The sequence below is a fragment of the Alligator mississippiensis genome, chromosome 16 (assembly GCF_030867095.1).
Source record: "Alligator mississippiensis isolate rAllMis1 chromosome 16, rAllMis1, whole genome shotgun sequence".
Classification (NCBI taxonomy): domain Eukaryota; kingdom Metazoa; phylum Chordata; order Crocodylia; family Alligatoridae; genus Alligator; species Alligator mississippiensis.
The window spans coordinates 5,456,146-5,478,167 of NC_081839.1; the positions used below are offsets into that span (position 1 = coordinate 5,456,146).

The window sequence follows — 22,022 nt, forward strand, 5'->3', positions numbered from 1 at the left end:
TAGGTGAGCTGGGGCTGGCATCAGGGGCTTCTGGCTTCTACCCTCAGCTGGCCTGACCGTAGGTGGGCTGCTCTTTGTGCTAATGACCGTGTCCTAGTTGAGATCAGGGCTTGTGGGGACTTGGATGCTGCTGTCAGACTCCAGGGCCAACCCGGAGGGGCTGTGTGAGGTATTTGGGGGTGAGGCATCTAGCAGAGCCTAGGGAACAAGCTTGGATCCCAGGTCCAAGTCATCCTGCCTGCTCTGGATGCTGCTGTTTGCACAAGTGGCATGGCGTGGCAGGGGGCAGCAGGGGCTTGGGCTGGGCTCCACACCCAGGAGAGCTCCAGGCCTTATCTACCGTGTGACCCCAGTTTTCCTCCCTGGGAGCAGAGCCACGTGGGGTGGATGACCCTGCCTCACCCTTCTCCCCACCCCAGCCCTGGAGCCTGGCAGAGCCTGCTCTGCTTTCCTGGTGTTGCCCCTGCTGGCAAGAGGGGGTGCCAAGGCTTCCCCACCCGGTTGGCAATGGGGCACGGTGGCAGCGCGCTGTGGAAGGGGAGTTGGACAGGGCCTTCCAGCCAGGCAAGCTGGGCTGGTATTTTCCCAGTGGCAGCAAGCAGCGCTGGGACTGTTGATAAGCCTGGAAGCAAGACTCGATACCGATCAACCCCGCTGGCAGGCTGGGTCGTGGCCAGGGACAGCCCTTTGTCTCCCTCGGCTAAAGCACGATGGGGTGATAGGGAAAGTTCACAGCGCGGCGTGGGCGGTGCAGACAGCAGCTCATCCATACTGAGACCCAGCTGACATTTGGGTCTCGCCCTTATCTGGAGGTGTTGTCTCCCTGATCTGCACCCGGCAAACCAGAGCTAATGCTAATTCTGGGGACCTGGCTTCTCCAGCCCAGCCCCAAAGGTGCCAGGATAAGGCCCTGCTCCTTATGTGTACCCAGGCAGAGGGACCAGGCTGGCTCGAGTTAGCTGCTCCGTGTCCAGCCCAGAGGGAGTCCAGGCTGAGTCCAGATGCTGATCCGAGGGAGATGCCAGCTGCTGCTGGACCTCAGCCAGGGCCAGGGGGGGCTGAGATCACCAGGTGCTCTGGCTGGACCCGCACACACCTGGCTGTACACTGCCAGCCCCGGGGCAGCCAGCACCTGAGCACCCCGCCATGAAACCCCCCATCCACAGGGCCCCGCTGCTGGAGCCGACCAGAGCTTTGTCTCCTCTTTTCTTTCCCAAACCAACTGGGACTGATGTGATCCCAGAGCTCCAGCAGCTGGAGCTTTCTGCACGCAGCCTAGGCTTCACCAGCCACCCCCACGTTCTCCATTCGTGCCCCCCTTGCCCGTCCCGACACGATCTAGGCTGTCAGTGATCTTTCCTTTGGCAAGTGGAGCTACTGGGACCTGGGCCCCGCTGTGGGACACACTCGCAATAAAAGGCAGTCCCTGGGCCAGCTGTCCTTCCTGGTGTTTATTGTGGGAGCTGTTCCCCATGAGATCGACGCCCCAGCGGGCCGGGCGCTGCGCGTACAGAGAGCAAGATGCTGCCCTGCCCTGGAGAGCTCACACGCCAAAGAGACGAGACAGGTGGAAGTGAGATGGGAGCATGGAGATGGGGAGGGGATTTGCTGAAGGTCAGCAGCAGAAGCAGAAAAGGAACCCAGCAGGTGTCCGGGGCTCCCCCGGGCTGTCTAAGGGCAGGTCTACACTGCTGGAAGCTGGTCCCACTGCTCACTCTGGCCTCATGTATGCTAAGGAGGTGGCAAAGCCACTTGCATGCCACCCTGAGTGAGTGCCATCGAGTATGCCCATGGCAAAGCCCAGGTGCCGGGCTGGGCATGTGCTCAGGGCCAGCCTGGCATCCCTTCCAGAAGCTGGCAAGCATGGAGGAGAAGCGAGTGGGAAGCATGTACCGGGGCTAGATAGACCGTCAGGAGCTGCAAGGAGTCTCATGGGTGCAGCCCAGGGGCTGAGGCGGCTCCTTCTCCGGGGGCAGAGCTGGGGGCACCAGGCTCGGCTGGCGGGGGGGCTTGGCCAGCGCACCGGCTGAAGGAGGGGGTTACCTTGTGCAAGAGTCCCTTGAGCGCCGCCTGGAACTCCCTCCTCACCAGGCAGTAGAGGACGGGATTGAGGCAGCTGTTGGCGTGAGCCAGGCACACGGTGATGGGGAAGACATAGGCCTGGGCAGCATAGAAGGCCTCGGTGAAGGGCACCAGGTTGAACTTGATGAAGATGCCCCAGGCCGTCAGCGCCTGGTTGGGGAGCCAGCAGAGGAAGAAGGTGAGCACCATGACAGTGACAAACTTGGTGACCCGGGACCTCCTGCGGGGGTGGCTGCGGCTCATCTTCATCCGGCTCAGAAAGCGGAGGAGGAGGATGTAGGAGGCCAAGATGATGGCCAGAGGGATGACAAAGCCCAGCAGGACCTTCTGGGTCTGGTACAAGCCCAACAAGACCTGGGGGTCGATGTCCTCCAGCTCCGGGAACTTGACTAGGCAGAGCTCGTCCCCGGAGACTGCGTGGGTGGTGGAAAAGACGGCATGTGGCAGGGTAGCAATGGCTGTAGATACCCAGATGACAGCGCTGGCCAGCTTGGCGTGGCACCGGGAGGCAGAGCCCTCCTTGGCCTTGAGGGAGGACACAACAGAGCAGTAGCGGGCCACGCTCATGGCGGTGAGGAAGAAGACGCTGGCGTACATGTTCATAGCGGACACCGAGGACACGAGCTTGCACATGAGCTTGCCAAAGGGCCAGCTGAAGTCCAGGGCCATGTCCACAGCCCAGAAGGGCAAGGTGAGGACAAACTGGAAGTCAGTGGCTGCCAAGTTGAGCACGAAGAACATCATGCTGGACATCTTCCCCCGGCGCCTTGAGCCCAGCAAGAAGAGCACCAGCGCGTTGCCCACCACACCCAGGGCACAGATGATAGAGTAGATCACGGCTATGGCAATGCGAGCGGCCTTGGTGCTGTCGGGGGGCAGGAAGGAGCTCAGGTCCCCCAGGCTGTGATTGGAGATGTTTCTGCTGCCGCCAGCATGGAGTTTCTCCTCCATCCTGCAACAGTCCTGCACAGACACGCTTGTGCCGGGCTTCTGCTCACCTTCCCTGCAGGAGCCGCAGCATGCTGAGCACGACCCCGGCCGGTGGGGCTCAGCGAGAGAGTGCCAGGGCCCCTCTCCACCTGGGCTGTGCCAGGCTCGGCTTTGAGCTGCTTCCAATAAGTTTCTGATCCGATCTGTCAGCACCGCTGGGTTTTCATCTGGCTGCACGTAGCCCCCTCCCTGCCATGCCTGGCAACAGCACCGGAGCAGCTCTGCTGCTGTCTGATCCCGGGGAATGCTTTCTTCCTTTCCTCTCCCATGTGCTCCCTCCCTCCCTTTGCAGGGAAGCAGGACGGGAGATGGCAGCAGGGGAGAAGGCAACTGTAGCGTGGTGCTGCTTCAGAGCAGGACCTGCGCTGAAGTTGTGTCCCTGCAGCTTCCAGACCCCACAGCTGAGAGCAGCATCACGTTGCGCTCAGCACTGAATGGAACAGCAGCCCTCTCCCCACGCAGGACCAGCCCGGGGGAGCTCTCCTGCCAGGCGCCTCTGCTTCCCTTCTGATCCTTTGCCTCCCTTCATGGTGACCTTTCTGGGGACCTTGAATGCATTTAACTTCAGAGCTCCCCAGGGAGGTAGGGAAGTGCTATGACCCCTATTGTAAGGTCCTAGATATGAGTGACTAAGGTAGGTTTGTAGGTGCCAGAGTGCTATGCAGGTGCCTAAGTCCCCTGGACTGCAGTGGAAGTTGGGACCTGCATGCCTCCGGTGCTCTGGGCCCCATGGCCTTGCTCCGGGTCACATGGGACATCTGGGTGGATTCTGGGTGGGATGAGGACAGAGGAAGCAAGAGGGGCAGGTTCTCGGTAAGGGTCCCCCGGACAGTGCAGCCTTCCACTGGGCACGTGGCCGGTGCCCACAGCCCTGCCTCTGTTGTCATCTCTGTCTGACAGTAGGGCCTGGGAGCACTCGTCCTCTACCAGGACCTCACTGCACTCGGAGCTGTACGCACATGCGCAGCCCAGAGGCCCTGCCCCCTGGGTCTTACGGCAGCCAGAAGAGGCTGAGGCCCGCAGAGCTTCCACCCTAGAAATCAGCCTGCATCTTCCCCAGACTAGCCAAGACCATGAGCATTTGGCCAAGAGAGGTTGAACTCCGGCAGCCTGGCGCTGGGTGTCCCGACGTCCAGCCTTTCCAAAAGTCCAGCTGTCTGAACGGACGTGCTGTTAAGAGTCAGAATGAAATAGAGCAAACTCACCAGGGGCAGGGGTTTCAACCCAAACTGATCCCTTAAGCCAACTCCGTTGCCAGCAGCAAGATCCTCTGGGCCAGCACCCACTGCTCTCTGGACACTTTAAATCTTCTACCTGGCATATCACAAACCCACGTTCGCTCTCCTCTTGGGCTAGCATCACCTACTGCCCTCCACTCTCAAGTGTCCTGCTGCTTGCTACGTGCTGTCAGCTCCACCGCTCCCAGAGAGACGCTTCCCCACGCAGTCCCCAGGTGTGGAACATGCAAGGCCAGATCCTGAGGTCAAGGGCCAGATCCAGAGGCCAGAGGCACAGCTGATGCACAGCACCTTGTTGGGCTCAGGCCCAGGGCGGGGGGAGGATGGGGTTGGGCTGGGAGTTCCCAGCTGGTGGCAAGTGCATGGCTGGCTGCCTGCTGCTGCCTGTTGTGTTCAGTCAAGCCTCTGTCACCATTTAATTTGGTACATCAATAAGCACCCTCCTGCCCCCCTTCCAGCTGTGTCGTGGCTCTAAGCAGAGGTGACACCCGCCGGAGAGTCTGTTTGCATGGACAGAGCGGGCACCGGGAGGCTCTCCCGAGGCGAGCTGAGCAGCCAGCAGAGAGAACCGGTGGAAATTCAGCGCACGTCTGGACCTGAGCGAGGGAGACGCTCGGTTGGTGGCAGTGGGCGGCAGAGCCCTGCCTGCCTCTCCCACCACCTTCCCCGCTGCCCTTGGGCATGTTGCTCCCTCTCCCGCTGCCTTGCTGTCTCTGCTCACTCTTTGTGTCATGACAGACATACCCCCAGCCATGGCTGGGTTTGGAGCCGAGATGCTTGTACATGCAGCACAAGCCACCCCCACGCTGGATAGATTCCCCTGTAGGAGATGCTGGTGATTAACCACGTGGATCCCTCCAATCAAACGACACAAGTCAAACCATGTCATGTAAGTGCCATGGAATGAAATCTGCCCCGTGAGGGGTCCAGTGAGAGCTGGGCACAGCTTAACCCCCCTGGAGCCATCAGAGAAAGATGCGCACAGGATGGCAGGGACACAGTGAGGACCAGCTCTCTGCAAGGGCTGAGTTGGAGCCCCCGGTGTCTGCTCCCTGAGCCAGGCTCTCCACCGCCCTGAAATGAAGGAGCCCGTCTCATGAGGAAAGCACCAAGCTGACCCCAGCCCACTGGCATTTTGCAACCCCGGTGCTCTGGTGGTTTACGTTGGCAGGCCGGTCAGGGAGCAGAGATGGCTTCAGGTGACTCTAATCCCTTTCTGGTGCCAAGCAAATTTCCAGGTGGACTCATTTGCATGCAATTGCAATCACAAGGCCTGTTGAGCAGGTCTTGTTTGCAGAAGGACTTTGCAAATTCTTTGCTGGGAGGGGAGAGCTTGGGTGAGACATAAGAGGGTGAAATTTTCCCTTCCGTCTGCAAGCCCAGGGGTGGGCTGGATCAGGGAGGCACACTGAGATGCCTTGGGGCAGGCATGGGTGCTTTGCATGGTTGCGAGGGAGCCTGCGTAGAGGCTTCATGAATGAGCTCAACTCTTGCCACTGGCCTGGCAAGCCCCAGTGCAGCCAGAATCCCCTTCGAGACCCCCATAGCCCCACTCCACTGAGCACCTCTGTTGTCCAGCAGCGCCAGGAGGATGGATGGATGGATGGGTGATGCTGTCTCCCATCCCTGCCTCCCAGTGCTTACAGCAACAGGGAGTTCATATGTGCTGGCGTTTTGCCCTGCAGCACATCCTGGCTGGCGCCTGTGCTGGAGCTCTCCCTTGCAAAGATCACAGCCCTTTCCCACCCCGTGTGCTTGGCCCCTCCAGGCTGTGCTCCAGCACACTCCAGCACCTTGTGCCCTCTGCCCGGAATATGAATGAGCCGTCAGCACTTCACTGCAAAAATCAATGATGACTTGCAAATTGGTGCTCATCTCCTCGTCAGCCCCCAGAAGCAACTGGCAGCCACTCTGAAACCAAGCCGAGCCCTTGCATGGCTCATCCCGGGCACTAATTACAGGGTTGCCTGCTGATGCATTTTAATTGGCTTTTATTTTCCCCGTAGAGCATGGCTAGTGGGAACTGGCATTTCTGTGGGCGGGATTTGCCCCCTAGCCATTGGGGCGGATCAGAGGGCCCCACGCCCGCCTGGCTAAGACTGCCATGCCTACGAAACCCATCTTCCTCCACCCACGGCTCAGGGAGTCACTCCTCCCTGGTGTCCCACACCTTCCTCAGGCCACTGGCTCTGATCTCGGCAGCTGCTCCTGCATGAAGACAGGGCTGATAAGCCCTCATTATCTCCTGGCTCCCCACCCCTATCCTGCCTGGTCACATCTCCCCCTTAACAGGGGAGAACAAGCCTCACACTCATCTGTCTTGATGCTCTCCCATGTCTCTGGCAGACTCCATCAGGCACCAAAGGGAAAGTGCTACCACCAGCCAGCCAGCATCCTGCCACAGCCCTGCCAGGTACGGTTACCTCCTGTGTTGCCTAAATGGCCTCACCTGATGGATGATGGGTGCATAGGAGCAGATCACTGGCCCTGTGAGAGCTGCAGTCCAATTTCCAGCCAGTTGGAAAGGGGAAAAAAGCACCTCCCAGGGCAGCTATATGGACTGACACAGGCCTGAGTGGTAGGGGGTTCCCCTTACCCTCTCTTTCCTACTGCTGAAATGCAGCTGCATCTGGGGAGGAGCACAATGCCAGGATCTCTAGAGGAGTGCAGAGAATTTGCTTGACAAGGTGACTGTGACCTGAGCCAGGAGCGTGGCTGGGATGCCTGGGATCGCACCTTCCAGCTAGAGAAGCAGCAACTGGGACTCATGAACCACATCCTCATCCTCATCCACACACACAGACACCTGTCCCCTTTCTGTGTGTCCCCGTCCACTCCATGGTCTTGGGCTGAGTCAGGTAGGGCTGGGGGTCAGGGCACACTTCGAGGGCTGAATGACGTGAAGCAGAACATCTTCCCATGCTGCCTGCAGCAGGAGGCCCAGCAAGTGGCGGGAGCCGCTGGGAGTGTTTCCCCGCTACTTTTCTTCTCGCTTCACAAGGAATTGAAACCAGTGACAAGTGTCAGTCCCTGTGCCAGGCAGTGAGGGTGGGCCTGGAGCAGGGCAGGAGGGCCTAATGCCAGGGTGGGCACCTGGCCAGACATGGGTGCAAGGGGGAAGCAGGGTGGAGCTATCATCAGTGCAAGAGATAGACTCTCAACATGGGGGGCTGGCAAGTGGATGGGGAAGTGAAGCAGGGTAGCATGGCTGAGAGGAGCTGAGACACAGACACTAGCCCAGGGCATCATCTGCAGATGCCTGGGCCAGAGCCCTTGAGTGGAGCCTAGGGCACCCTGGCCTGATTGAAGGAGATCAAGAGGCTACGTGCAAGTTGGTGTCCAGAGTTTGGCAAAAACAGCTGGAGCTGAGTCTTTTCCACCCCAAGATCTCATACAGGGATGTCACCTGCTCTCTGTGGGTCATGGGGCTGGCCTTGCTGGGGGACTGGTGGAGCTGGGGGTGGCTCTGGCATCACACTAGGAGCATTTAGTGTGTCCCTGCTGTGTCCTGGGATGGAGATGCCCCAGGCTGGGAAGCCTGGGCATGCAGCAATCATGCCTCAGTTGTCAAGGACCAGACCATTCCCGAGAGGCATTAGCTGCTGTAAGTGAACCTATAGCTCCGATGCAGCCCGGGGGCTCCGGGAGTGCAGCTGTGGTCTTGCCATGCAGAAGGGCACCCCGACATTCCCCTGGCTGCATTTGTTTCCAGCTGGATCCCAGGGGGTGTTGCAAACCGCGTTAACTCTTCAGGCCCTGAGCACAGATGTGAAGACAAGGGCAGGGGTTGCACACAGCAGTAGGGTGTCACCACCCTGGGATAGAAGGGTTAATTGCACCTGGTGTGCAGCCAATTATAACATTACAGCAGTAGCCAGGGCCTGGGTAGCCATGCACTCTGTACACGGAAGGGCACACTGCCATGGCCTGGTTGCTGTCAGCACCAGGGCCAGTGAGGGCAGAGCAAGCTAGGGAGGGACCTCCACTCCATGTCTCCACTTGCATCCACAGAGACTCCCATGCCCTTCCACTCTCCCACCCGGCCCCCTCCCCTGCCCCCAAGCCAAAGCCCGTATCATATTGTTCCAAAATACTGTATTAGAGGCCGCACATGCAAGCTTAAAAAAGAGAAAACACAAAAAATAACCCCAAGCATAAACTAAATCAAGAGAACCACAGAACATCCCAGATATCCCAAGGCTGTTGTGGAGCCGCAGGGCGGGGCTCAAAAGTGGGCAGGTCATCCCCAGCTAGTCCAGGGGGTCTCCTTCCATGTGGGGGAGTGAGGGACAGCCCCTGGTTGTAAGGTTGTGTGTGGGATGGGAGCCCTGAGGAGCATCGAGGTGTACACACACACACATATACACACACACACACACATATACACACACACTTTTACCCCCATGCTCTCATTCTCACTCACACCCAGCTCTTTTCTCTCATTCCCAAGCACGCACAGCTTCACACACACCATCTCACATGCGCACAGCCTCACACACACACAGCATCATACACACACAGGCTGCCTGTCAAACGTACACCCCCCTCAAGCTCTACGACCACTCATCTCCTTGCACTGGCTCCGCTCAGAGCAGACAGCTCCTGCCCCGGGTGCATCTCAGCTGTCGGGTGCAGTCCATGCTGCTCAGCTAGATTCACGAGCATGTAGGGCCTTCGGATGCCACCCCCAGCCCTGCTCTGAGCCAGACAGACTCCTCCAGCTCTCTCTCTCCATTTCCGCAGCAAGCCCCAGATAACTGGCCTAGGAGTGGGAAGGCCAGGGGAGTTCCTCCCAGCCCCAGGCCTTCCAGCTCGTGAGCCATGTCATAGGTCCCCCTCCCTTTTGACCTTCCCTTGCTCTCCCTTGGGGGAAGACACCCCTATGCATTTCCAGCCTCATCCCCAGCTCCCACTTGGAACCTGCACATCCCATGCTGCATCTGGTCCCTGCTGCCTCTAGGTCAATCCCAAACCACACTGCATCCCTTCTGGGCCACAGGCTGACCAGAGAGTGGACAGGGAAGTGAAAACATGTCCAAGGCACGCTGGGGTCCAGCTTCCAGCCCACTCCCCAGGTCCTTGCTGTGACTTTGGGCTGTGCATGTAGGTGCCAAGGGGCTGGGACTGAGAGAAGGGTCTGTCAATGGCAGCTGACAGGAGGGAACCCAGGGATGGGAGTGCAGATGAACCAAGCAGGGAGGTAAGCTCCTGGCCAGGATGTCCAGCAGGGTGTGATGGCTTTCCCACACTGGTAAGCAGTGACCCTGCTTGGCCTGTGCTGGTGCGTGGGTACATGGGTGCCATCCACCTCGTGCATCTTCTGTCCCTGTGGTTTTGGGTCAAATGGTGACTGCCCAAGGCAGGGCTGGGCAAGCTCCCCAGGTAACCACAGCTTGGTGTCTACAGCTGGAGAGCCAGCTAATATCACTCAGAAGACAGATGCATCTAACCCCCATTCTGTATCTCTGTTTCTCCACCCTCTCTACATACCCTCACCCTGGCCCCCTGCCCAGCCCCAGCCCCAACCCTAGCAGGCCCAGAATGAGGCCCCAGCCCTCCCACTCATGCCCTCCTTCAGTCCCTGCTGACGTGATGGGGAGACAGGGGCTGGTGCTCACAGCTCGTCGGCCGGCTCCAGCACCACCTGGCTGGGCTGCCCGGGATCTGTCCAGGCCAGTGAGGCCAGGCCGTGCCCAACAACACGGTCATCATGGCTCAGCCCCTCCAAGTCTGAGTGTCCGTCCTGGGGCAGGGCCTCGGTCCTGTTGCTCAGCGTGGTCTCCACCGCCGGCTCGGGCAGCAGGTGGCTGCTAAGGAATTTGCGGAGGGCACCCTGGCGCTTGGGCTCTTTCTCCTTGGCATACTCTGTCCACAGGGGCTTCTCCGGCTCCTTGGGTCTCTCCTCACCATCCTTCCCCAGCGCATAGACCACGCGGGAGGAGTCGTCATTGTGGAGAGACCTGGAGAACACTGCCATGGGGCAGGGGGGACACCAGATCCATCAGCAGAGCTCCCGTGAACAGCTGCCCATCACTGATCCCTCCCTGCCCTTCTCTCTGTAATTGGGAGAGTTACCCAGCCCCTTACAGAGCACAGGGACTGCCTCACTCAGCACCACAATGCAGCCACTTCTGGGGAAGAACAGAGAAAGCTGTCTAACAGTGCACGCAGCTATAGCTGGCCTAGTACTGAAATGCAGTCACCTTTGGGGTGGCATTCAGCAATTGCTTAATTGTACAGCAGGGAAACTTTAGGACAGGAAGTGAAAAGCACTCCTGTCCCCATTCAAGCTACAGGAGGACTTGAGAGAGGTGGGGTGGGATGGGATTAAGAGAGCACTCTGGGGTTAATACCAGCCAAAAACTGACTAAGAGATTGTTAATTAGCTCAGCCAGGACTGTGGTCTTTCACTCTATGGGACAGATGGCCTCTCCCCAGCACAGCATCCCTTGGAAAGGGGCAGAGGGTAACATCAGCCCCACTCCTCTTCAGAAACACTCACAACATTACTATCAACCTCATCTGACAGACAGGGAACCTGAGGCATGGAGGCACTGAGCTGGTTCTCCTGTCTCCCAGCTGCATGCACAGCAAAGAGGTCTTCCCACCTGGGATCTCTGGAGTCAGGGGGCAGGGTGCGCGGTCTGCTTTTGTGCTCTGCACACGGCTGACACTCACCTCTCACCGGCCCAAAGTCACTGCTAGTCTCTGCCTTGTTGTGGGCAAAGGGGCTGATGGAGGGGAACACAATCAGGGCAAAGGAGAGCAGCAAGACCTGCAAGATGAGGGAGGCAGAGGTTAGTGGGACCCCCGAGAGCTGGTTCCCCGCGCTATGGGGCAGTGAGGAAGGAACTTGATTCAGTGAGATGGCCACTGGCAAGACCCCTGTAGGGGTGTGCCACGCTGGCCAGGCGCCACTGCTGTGTGTGAGGACCTTCTGGCCCCAGATTTCTGGTTCTGAAGCCATGCTCACAGCAGCCCAGCTGAGGCCCCACAGGCTTATTGCTCAGTTGAGCAGCATGGACCAATGGACTCATCTTCCCCAGTTCGAGTTTCTAGGCACCCAAAAAGACAAGGGGCTGGCAGGGGGGAGGTCACCAGCAGGAGCCGCTGAGGGCATCAGGGGTCTCATGGGGACTTGGAGATGGGGATCCTGGAGCAGGGAAGGGAGCTGGAGGGGCCTCAGGGTGTCAGCTGGGGTCCCCTAGCCCTGCCAGGGTGTTAGCAGAGAAGGGGGCTCCCGTCACTCACCACAATGCAGGTGCCTGTCTGGGCGGCCTTGTTGCTTGACTGCATCACGAGCGCCTGCAGCTTTCTCAGCTGCTCCAGCAGGGATCTGTGAGTGGAAGAGACCCTGGTTATGGGGGTTCTGTGGGAGTCTCACTGCCTCATTGCTGGGGGAGGATCTGTGGGGCTCTGGGCCATTTGCCCATGCTGCTCTGGGCATGGGCAAATGGAGATCAAAGCCCTCAATGAAAATGCCACCCTTATACCCAGGCTTCAGGGCAGGGTGGGCATGGGTCAGAACCTGGCAGCGGGCTGTGGGATGCAGCACCCAGGTTCACTGGGGTCTCGGGAACCATGGACATAGGAGCAGGAGAGCTTGGGAAAACCCCACAACCACATGATGCAGCCCCTTGAACCAGGGGAAATCTGCCCCAGCTGGGGTGCAAAGTATAACCTTTACCTCAAGGCTCCATGTCTCTGGGTAAATCTGTCTGTGTTGCCTCATCCTGGGTATTCAAGTTTAGATGGGGGCAGCCACAGCCCCTTTTATCCTCCCACCCAGCAGCCGGGCCCGGCTTCCCCAGCAGGGCAGGAGCCACGACTTACGAGTTCTGCTTCTCCAGGTGCAGCACCTTCCTCTGCAGCTCCTGGTTCTGGGCCGTGCAGGCCGACATCCTGGGGAGGAACCGAGCAGAGGAGTGAGTCACGGGGGTGCAGGCAAGGAAGGAGTAGGGATGGGCTGGGGGCTGCAGAGTGCAGGGGCAGGCCCCTGTAGCTGGCTGGTGGGGTGGTACCAGCTGAGAAGCCATGGATTTCAGCCCTGGGGGGAAAAGGACCACGTTCTGTGGCTGTGCTGCTCCTGGTCTGTGAGTGGCCTGACCCCGTGGCACCGTGTGGAGCCCATGGATGTGCCCAGGGACCTGTTCTGCATTGACACTGGCTCTGCCTTGGGGCAAGTGGCTGCATGAGGCACGTGGTGCTGGGCCCAGAGTGAGAGACAGCCTGGCACAGCTGGAAGCCTCTTGTCACTGGCATAGAAGAAGCCGACCTGTAGGCCTGGCGGGGTACGGGGACTCCTCACCGGGTCTCCAGCCCATCGATGTACTCCTTCTTCTTCTTCCGGCTCTCCTGAGCTGACTGCTTGTTCCGGATCTTCCTGCGGATCTTCTTCAGCACCCGCTCCTCATACTGCAGGAGTCAAGGGTAATCCAAGGCATTAGCATTGGCTGTGGGGCTCCCTGGCTGTGTCCCCCTACACCTCCTCCCCTTAGAGAGTGGTACACACTGGGCCACGCAATGGCTCTCCCATGGGAGGCTCTGCCACGTGGTCTCCTAGCTCCCCCCCACAAAGAGAACATCGCTGTGTGAAGAGATCACTGAGGCACGGAGAGGGGCCGTGACTCGCTGCAGGTCACACCAAGACAGTGAGAGGACCCAGGAATACAGACCCTTGCCCACAGGACATGCCCTCTAAACCCAGATGTCACCCAGAGAGCTCTCTGCACCCAAGGCAAGTTGCTTTGGTAGATGATGTGAATGGCCTGGGCCCATCCTGCACCCAGATCTGCCTATTGGCCACTCAGGGGCTGTTCAGACACTGTCTCCCCCATCACAGTCTCCTCTGCCTCTCCTAGGCCCTTTCATGGGCCCAGTTCAGCCCAGTCCACAGTGCAGGGAACTCCCAGTCTGACCTGGGCATCTCTGTACCTTGGTGAGGGGCAGCTGGGTGGGCAGTGTCATGCCCTCCTTGGCCAGCAGCTTCTTCTCATCCTCGGTCAGGACCAGCTCCTGGCAGTGCCCGGGGCCCTGTCTCAGCAGCACCGGGTTCATCTGTTGTTGTTGCTGCTGCAAGGCCACAAACGCGTTATGCCCCCAAAGTGCTGCGCCCTTCACCCCGTGCCCCTGTGCTCCTCCCTGGGAGGAGGGTGAATGACTGTGCAAGGCGCAGGACAATGGAAGTCTGCCCTCTGCAACCCACAGCTGCAGCACAAGTAGATGCAGAGACACCATGGATGGAGAGATAAACCCAGAGACACAGGGGGAGGAATGGAGGGATGGCTGCAGAGGTATCAGGGAGGGTGGATGGAGTGATGGATGGGTGGGCAGGGGTGTGGAGGAGATGTGCCCGGCACCTACCGTCTCCGAGCTGCCGGACAGCAGCAGGTCCTTCACGGTGAGGGTGCAGGATGATGGGAGCTGGCTGGGAGCGGGCAGGTCCTGGCTGTCCTCGGGGAAGAACCCGGAGTTCCACATGTCTGCAATGAAGACACTGTCAGTGCAGCCTGTGCCCCGCATGGGGACGATCAGCTGGCAGGCTCCTCGGCCAGGGGCTTAGCCATGGCATTTATCCTGCCTCCCAGCTCGCCTGGGCTCCCCTGGCTCCCCTGCCACTGGGTCTGGGCCCTGCCTGGCACCTGGTCCCATCGCTTGTCTGTGTGCACGGTGAGCAGGAAACACGACCAGCTGTGCCGGTCAATGCTCCAGGCTCGCTGGGCACCACCATGCAGGGAGCCAGGTGATGCAGTTGGCATGCCCGGCTCTGGGAGGGACCGTGCCAGCCAGGGAGCTGGTGCCACCTGCTGGGGACACGGGGCTTTGCCAGCACGTGCCATGATCCCTGCAGCTCAGTCCAGGTGACACGGGGGACCCCAGATCTCACAGCTCCCACCTCCCCAGCCAAGCTCCATCCCCCCAGCTCCACCTCCCTCCAGCTCCCCCTGCACCCTGACTCTTGGGGAGAACCCACCCAGGTCTATGGAGACCTCCGTGTCCCGCAGGTCTGCCACGGGCACTTTCAGCACGGGCAGGGCCTGGCAGGAGTCCTGGTAGCTGTACATGGGCTCGCCGTGGCCCCCATCCGAGTAGCCGCCTGGGCTGCTGCCGGGCACGTAGCCGGGGGGGCTGTCAAGCTGGTCGGAGGTGGGGTCCTCAGAGATGCCACTGTCGCTGGCCGCGGGAGACCAAGCGGAAGAGTCGGAGACAGAGTCCCCAGAGCCCAGGAGGGAGCTGAGGAAATCCTCGTTTTCCTGGCTGCCCGGCAGCTGCTGGGGATGACAAGAGACAACGGGCCTTGCTGAGACCAGGAGCTGACTGCCACCACGGCATGCAGGGACCAGCCAGGCTGGGAGATGGCAAGTCAGCAAGGGATCCACTGATCCCAGCACGAGCGTTCGGAGGGTCTCGGAGCACTCGGATCTAAGTTGGGATTCCCGGGGCACCCAGGGGCTGGAGCGGGGCTGCTGGCACCAGTGCCCTGGGTTCCTCTGGCTGGTCTGTAACTGGAGGGACTCCAAGCAAAGGGATCACTGGATAGCGGGGTGGGGGAGAGGATCAAAGCTTCACTGACACCCCCAGTGCCTGTCCCCTTCCTGCACTAGCCCCTGCCCCGACTCAAGCGGGGAACGGATGGACTCACGCTGTCCTCTGGCCCCGGCCACGCAGCCACGGGGCCCCCAAACTCCACATTGCGAAGGATCCCGTCCTGCCGGTCAAACAGCAGGTCCAGCAGCTCCAGGCTGTTGATGCTGCTCATCTGGCAGCTGGAAGCCATGTCTGTGGGGGGAGAGAGCACCGTGAGCCAGCTCAGGACGGGGGTGGGTGGGACAGGGGACTCGGTGCTGGTCTCAGGGATATAACCGAGGGCCTCCTGATTCCCCTGCTGCCGGGATCCCTTCCTTCCTCTGCTTGTCTCAGGGCCAGATTAACGCATAGGTAAACTAGGCACATGCCTAGGGCCCTAAGTGAAGAAGGGGCCCAGTTGTGCTTATTTGACATATTAAAGTTATTGAGTGAAAAAAGTAATATAATCTTCAGTTGGGGGCCCACGAGTTTGCTTGCGTAGGACCCACTAAAAGGTTAATCTGGCCCTGGCTTCTCTCCCTGGCTGGAAGGGTCCTGTCCTCCCAAGCCGTCCTTTGCCAGCATTTCAATCCTGCCCTCTGCCCCAGCCCAGAGGCTGCTTCCTTCCCTTTGGCCCTGCCCTAGGCCTGGCAGGAAACCACCAGGCCAAAGGGGCTTGGGGTTAGGGTGGCCATCATAAAAGACATTCCGGTTTTCTGCTACTCTGTCCTCTATTGATACAAAACACGATGCCTTTATGTCCTCTATTTTTCTCTTCAAGAGAAAAATAGAGGGCATAAAGGTGTCCGGTTTCATATCAATAAAGGACAGAGGACAACCGGACTGTCCTCTATGATGGCCACCCTACTTGGGGTCCCCCCAATACAGCCCCTGGGGCAGGACTTACTTGCTGGGCCCAGAGTCCCTCCCCTCCCCACCCCACCCCACCCCACCCCAGCTCCTTGCAGGTGACGCCTGGACTCTGCCCCTCGGGCTTATCTACCAGTCTGAACCTCCTGTACCCTGGCACCGTCAACTGGGAGGAACCAGCTGCCCAGTGCTCCCGTCCCTTCACCTTGCCCCAGGGCTGTATCACTGGGGGCTGCCCAAGGGGGCCGCACCTTAGGAGCTGCTGGGCCGGGTGCATGCATTCACCAATGTGTGTGCGTGTGCAATGGTGCATGTGTGTGCTTGCACACACCGGGCTGCACGTGCATGTGTGTGTAGGTGGGGAGGGATGTGCACATGTATGCAAGCACATTCCAGTCCCCTCTGAGGTGTGGAATCCAGATTCCCAGACTGTGTTTCTTAGTCCCTGTAGTGCCAGCACCTAAGGGGGATTCTCCGTTCATTTAAGAGGCAGGAAAAGCTTGTTTCTCCTTCCTGCTGTGGTGGGGAGAGGCTTGCATGTTGGGAGGGGGGGAAGGAAATGAGACAGTGGCACCATAGCAATGTGTGCCCCACTTGCATGTAACAATGGTCCCATCCAGCTGCTCTCATGGGTCCCTGGAGGGGACTAAGCATGGGTCTTGCCCTGCTGGGTCCTCAGCTCACCTCCGCCCTGCACTGAGCCTCTGGAAATGGGCAATGCCTGACTCCCTCCAGCCCAGCCCTGCCAATGGACATGTGCCAGACACCTTGTTGAGTCCTGGATGTAGGGAAATGGTGTGGCCAGGGCCTGTGCCCCTCAATCCCCACGAGTGGCAAGGGACACCACAGCTGGAGAGGAGGCACCTATCACTGTCCTGGGCCCAGCGCTGGGCTGGATAGATGTATCCTGCACACACCATCCTCTTGTGTCAGGAAGGTGGGAGCCTGGCTGGACTCAGAGGCCATATGCAATTCCCTCTGGAGCATCCAATGCCCATTTTGTGCCAGGACTTGGGTCCTGTATGACCATCCTAGGATCACCAGTGCCTGCAGAGCTCTGCCCTGTGGACCCTGCCACAGCAGACTCAGGCAGAGGAGGAATCAGGCTGAGTTGCTGGGCAGGGGAGGTTAATCTGAGGGGTGACTGGGTACTGGAGGGGAAAGGACCCTTCCTCCTAGAATACAGACCAGGGCAGCCTGTGAATGCTCCAGATGCCTTCAGGGACCCCGCAGCTGCCCAAGGCTGGTTTTACTGTCTTTGGGGGAGACACATAACCAACATTAAACTCACGCAACACCTACTTTTAACCAAACCCACTCCCACTCCTCTCAGTTACATCCAGGCCCAATTTGGCTTGCATTGCCCAGTGCAAATCCACAGCCATCAAGGCAGCTTCTGCTCTTGCTTGTATCTGTTGTCAAGAGTCATTTCATGGCAGACAACGGAGCTGCCACAGCCCCAAACAGGCATGAATGGGATAACACCCGGCCCCATGCACTCCAGCAGAACTGCTCTCCATTCACACCAGCCTGGAGCAACATGGAACCCAGTTTACTCCTGCAAGAGCAATCGTTTGCCTATGCAGGGAAGCGGATGCCATTTTTGTTGTTGCTCAACCCATTGCCTGGACAAACCGCAGCTCGTTCCATCAGACAATGGAGCAGCACAATCCTGAAGAGGGTTTGGTTAACTCCCCTCCTCCCAACCTTTTCCACGTGTCACAACCGATCACTGATCAGACAACCCCAAGAGGTCCTTTTGCTGGACCGGGTTGGCCAGATCTCCAGATTTTGGACTGTTCATTTTTTGTTTGGGCCTTGCCATGATTTTCCTTTTTTTTTTTTTTTTTTTGGTTTTCCAACCAAGGTCCAAAACCCTTGCAAGGAAAAATTTCTCTCTTTCTAATCTGACTTCTCTCAAAACTTCTCTTGTTCTCACCCAACCTTTGCATGGAGCCAAAACACCATTTCCTTGCTACCTCTGCTTTGCAACTACAAAACCTGATGGTCAACATGGGTCCTTCACAAAGACCCTTCCATTAAGGCGGCATATCCCAAATCCCAAGCGGCCTCCACGGTCCCTGTCTGTGTCAGGTTTCCATAAGCGCTTGTCACCCAGGCACGCCAAGCTCTTGAGAAAACCAGTCTTCTGGGAAAACCTGGGAGCCCACGAGAAAATTCTGGCCTTAATCAACACACTGGAAGGCAGATACATAGCTACCGACTCTGGAGTCAGAGCATATAATGGTGCCTGTAAATACCATTTGATAGCAGATTTGGAAGAGGGAATGGAAAGGAAATCCCCTGGGGTGAGGGTAGCTCATTAATGGGATATTAAAGGAAAAACAAATCTAACCAAGTGGTTGTTGGTAAGCCCGTCTTGGCCAGGGGGACTTATCTCACTGCGCACCCCGACCTTTGTCCTGTTGTTTGTGCTGCACTGATAGCCAAGCACAGCGCAGCTTGGAACGGACCCGAACTGGCAAATTCTGGGAGAAATAAGCCCGGGGACGTACCTTTGTCTCCAGCCCAGCTCCAGGCACAGGGGCGTCTGAGGATGGAGCCTGCTGGCTGGGGGGAAGGGTTCCTGCCGGACCCCTAGAAGTGCCAGTGATTTGGGATAATTCCTCTCTCCTCTCCTCTCCTCTCCTCTCCTCTCCTCTCCTCTCCTCTCCTCTCCCCAGAGCTTCCTCCACTCAGTGACAAAGTTTAAACTCCAACTGAGCAGAAATAGCATCAAGGATTGCAAAACCCTCCTGGTTCTGATTGGGGATCCGCCGTGATTGACAGCCCAAGGAGGGGGAGCCCGCACTGTAAGTACTGGCCTGACCTGGGTAACTATTACCCAAATGTTTTTGTTCTCCTCCAATCCGGGGTGGTGCTGGACCAGGGGTGCAAAGTCCCCCTGGTTAGTCTTGCCATGACCTCTCACCCACTTCTAGGGGCGATTTCCCCTTTTTTTAGACCAGTGCGTCACATTTTATAGGCATCTGAAACATCCCTGGCTGCTCGGAAGATGTTTCCTTGGACTCTTTGTCTCATCTCATCCTACCCAACACACACGTGCCCTTTCCAGTCTCGAGGTCAGAGCACAGTGTAGGCAGCCCAGACGCCTGGGGTCTGCTCCCAGGTCCACCACTTGTTTGCTGCGTGACACATTGGTCCAAAGCACAGACCCTCCACAGCTCAGCATCTCCCCCTGGGGAATGAGGACAATGGAAACCACCCTCTTGAAACACTTTGAGACCCGCTCCTCCCCACCACTAAACCTGGGTTATACCCTGCATGAGCAACTGGAATAGGTGAAGCTCAAGTCCTCAGGCCTCCATCTGCTTGCTCCTCTCGCTGCTTCTCCATCAGCTTTAATCCAGATTTACAGCGGAAAGCAGAATCAAGCCACTGGACTCTGTTGTGTCCGGGCTACAGCCACCCCAGAGCTCCACCACAGCTTGTTTCAGTGCCAGGGCCACTCTCTCTGCAAGTACACATGCCAGCTCACCCAGAGGATAAGGAGATGGGCACACTGGAAATCAGACAGGCCAGTCTGCATGGGCAGAACTTCACAGAGCCCTCTGGGCTGGAGTGCTCGGTTCTACATCTGGCTGATTTGTGTGAATAGATTACCTCTGGTTAACGCCACTGGAAAGGCAGCTGTCCAGGTATTGCCCTGGGGGGACCTGGAGCGATATGGCCTGGATTAGAGAGGTGATTGCAACTGCTTGCCCATCAAGAGGCTGTTGCTGCCACCCGAGACTCCAGGTACCTGGGGTCAGCTCCTCCATGGGGAGAAACTGGTGAAATGTCATGGGCTTGGATGGAGCTGTGCTTGTTTATGCCAGCCAAGGACTTAAGCTGAAGGGTGAGTGCCATACTCTGCCCTCAAGGCCAGAGCAGCAAGCTAGGGCCAGGGCAGAGGAAGGAGGGCTTGGGGGTATAGGCATGGCCTTGCATACAGGAAACATAGGTTAATTTTCTAGCATTGCCACACACTTCCTGAGTGACCTTGGACAAGTCCCTGGGTGCTGCAGCCTCATGCTTGTAAAGGGGAGATAACAATCCCCGGTCATCAGGGTGCTTTGAGGTTAGGTTTATTAATGACACCCAGGTGCAGAGATAGGGCTGCAGAATGAGCTTCCTGAGCGGGGAAGGGATGTCACAGCACGCTGCAGCAGGCAGCAGGTCAGCACTGCACTGGCAGATTGCAGGTGCTGTTCACTTGGTATTAGTGCCCAGGGCCAGCTTGTCCTTCTTGGCACACGGGGGCAAGGATGCCTGCCCAGAAGCACTTCCAGTGACCACACACAGATACCTTTAAGTCAGACCCCAGAAGCTCCAGCCACAGTGCTTCTCTTGGCTCCCCATCAGATCACACAGCATGAAGGCATCAGAAGCATCAGTCATTGAGTATAAATCTAGGGTCCAAGCAGTTACATTGCTGGGAGTGTAATTAAAACACTAGGCAGTTCCCCAGGCCAGTCCAGCCCTTTGATTCCCAGAACAGACCCATGCTAGGAGGAAGCAACATAAAACATAGAAACATCTTTGGGAGCAGAGTTCCCACCATGCAAAAGCAGCAGACACTCTCTCCAGCCAAAAGAGGCCCCGTGTGGATCTCAGGCCCCCAATAGGATGATCTTGCAGCCCAAGGAAGTGAGAAGCCTCATGACACAGGTGTGGTCCAAGGGGCAGCTAAGGCACAGCCACGTATGCCAGGTCTGCTAGGTGCCTCTAGTGCACTATGCCCTCTGACCGGGCGTTGCCAGCGTGATCTCACAGGAGGCCAAGTGCTCGTGAGGTATCACAGGAGCTGCAGCCGCTTGATGCCTCACTGGAGATGCTGAGCAATTTGCAGGACTGGGCCGCAAAGGAGCAGCAGGGGCTTGGGTGCCACTGGGGGCTAAATTCCCATGCTCCGGTGAACCCAGCCCTCTTGGAGCTCCTAGGCAGGGGTGATGCAGACTTGGGGGGAGTTTCTTGTACTGTCTTGTTTCAGAATCGTTCTCCCTGCTTCAGGGCCCTGCTCTGGACTGTCCTGGAGCTGCAGCCAAGATCAGCAGTGGGAGCGTTGCTTGGGGGGTTCCCTTCAGGCCAGACAATCTGTCCCAGAGCTGCCCTGCAGAGACAAGATGCTTTGGAAGAAGCCGTGATGGAAAGCTGTGGTGGAAGGTTGAAGCGACGGCATCGGAGCTGATACCGGGTGGGAACCTGGAGGCGCACAAGGGGCTGGACAAAATACAATGACTTCAACCCTGTGTGTTCCCCTGTGTGCTGACTGCTCCTGCTCTGATGCACCAGGGCTCTCCCCTGAGGAATGTCCTGGGGGAAGTAAGTAGTTTATAACTCCCCGCCACAGCTAGGACACCCCTGGACACCTGGTGCAAAGATCTCATGCTTCATCTCCCCCATCCGTAGGAGGCAGCCTAGCAAAGAACAGCTGCCATAGCGTGCACGAGCCCAGGGATTTGGTCAGAACAGCAGCAGGAAACCTTTCCAAACTCTTACTCAGGGCTTGGGGACAACCAGTGTCCCATGCGCTGCAGAGTCCAGTGCAAGCTGGGCCAGGACTCTGGGAGTTTAAGCAGCATTGCTGAGGTGTCTTGGTAGGGCAGATGCGATCAATAATATTCAGAAGCACATATCTCATTATGGATCACAGTGTTGTGATTCAAGGTGCTTCCAGTCATGCTGAGAGAATAAGAGAGGCAGGGAAAAAATTTCTAGTGGACACTATTCCTCCAGGCATCCTGCCCTGCACTGTTGCATAGCGTTGTTGTGCACTGATCTGCAGCTTGTAGGTCCAACCCAGAAGCAGCTGCATCTTAGAAGGGTTTCTGCCATTTTCATCACCCCCTGAGTCCCCGAGCACAGCAGAAAGGGCATCCGGTTTCCCAATGGGCTGAAAACCAGCCGAATGAGGCTGAAGAGGCTGCACTCCCCAGATCCTCATTTATCCAGTGGATGCACCCCTCAATAAATAAGCCGGGTTATTTTGTAAAAAATACTTGGGCAAGGGTCTGGATCCAATGATCTTGCGAGGTCCCTTCCAGCCCTAATGTCTATGAAATCTATGAACAATAGGCTCTTGGGTGCTTCATTGTAAAGACATCTGCATCTAAATTTCTTTACTGTCCGAGCCCCCAAGGCCTGAAATAGCCTCCCTTCAGAGGTGGTGCAAGCACCTACTCTGGACTCCTGAGATACATTTGGACACCTATCTTGCTGGGATCGTTTGACCCTTGCTGACTTCCCGCCCCTGGGGCAGGGGCTGGACTTGAT

At 58.0% G+C, this 22,022-nt stretch overlaps 2 protein-coding genes and 1 long non-coding RNA gene across 4 annotated transcripts; 1 reads left to right on the plus strand and 2 right to left on the minus strand.

Annotated features, from left to right (window-relative positions):
* Positions 1-1,436: 1,436 nt before the first annotated feature.
* On the minus strand, positions 1,437-3,567 carry LOC102562763 (relaxin-3 receptor 1). Its single transcript, XM_006278691.4, has one exon. It carries the CDS (start codon positions 3,031-3,033, stop codon positions 1,930-1,932), a length of 1,104 nt encoding a protein of 367 aa, XP_006278753.3. The 5' UTR covers positions 3,034-3,567; the 3' UTR covers positions 1,437-1,929.
* A 4,821-nt stretch (positions 3,568-8,388) lies between these two features.
* On the minus strand, positions 8,389-18,404 carry CREB3L3 (cAMP responsive element binding protein 3 like 3). 2 transcript variants are annotated; one of them, XM_014608841.3, is made up of 10 exons: positions 18,263-18,404; positions 14,953-15,089; positions 14,284-14,578; positions 13,674-13,792; positions 13,245-13,382; positions 12,619-12,725; positions 12,144-12,212; positions 11,562-11,646; positions 10,989-11,085; positions 8,389-10,280 (listed from the first exon to the last, which is right to left on the minus strand). In XM_014608841.3, exons 2-10 carry the CDS (start codon positions 15,085-15,087, stop codon positions 9,925-9,927), a joined length of 1,401 nt encoding a protein of 466 aa, XP_014464327.1. In that variant the 5' UTR covers positions 15,088-15,089; positions 18,263-18,404; the 3' UTR covers positions 8,389-9,924. The 2 variants fall into 2 exon arrangements, with proteins under 2 accessions (XP_014464327.1, XP_014464326.1); XM_014608840.3 differs by having other exon boundaries at positions 14,284-14,581.
* A 73-nt stretch (positions 18,405-18,477) lies between these two features.
* On the plus strand, positions 18,478-20,998 carry LOC109282667 (uncharacterized). Its single transcript, XR_002089693.2, has 2 exons — positions 18,478-18,559; positions 20,760-20,998. It is a non-coding gene; the product is annotated as an uncharacterized LOC109282667 (long non-coding RNA).
* The last annotated feature ends 1,024 nt before the right edge of the window (positions 20,999-22,022 follow it).

What these genes read in the sequence shown, in the direction of transcription:
- LOC102562763 (XM_006278691.4), bottom strand. Translation starts at nt 3,033, where the DNA reads ATGGAGGAGAAACTCCATGCTGGCGGCAGCAGAAACATCTCCAATCAC.
- CREB3L3 (XM_014608840.3), bottom strand. Translation starts at nt 15,087, where the DNA reads ATGGCTTCCAGCTGCCAGATGAGCAGCATCAACAGCCTGGAGCTGCTG. An exon ending in CCCAGCTGCCCCTCACCAAG is followed by an intron (nt 12,726 to 13,244) that starts GTACAGAGATGC and finishes TGACTCCTGCAG; the next exon opens with TATGAGGAGCGGGTGCTGAA. An exon ending in CACCTGGAGAAGCAGAACTC is followed by an intron (nt 11,647 to 12,143) that starts GTAAGTCGTGGC and finishes TTCCACTCACAG; the next exon opens with ATCCCTGCTGGAGCAGCTGA.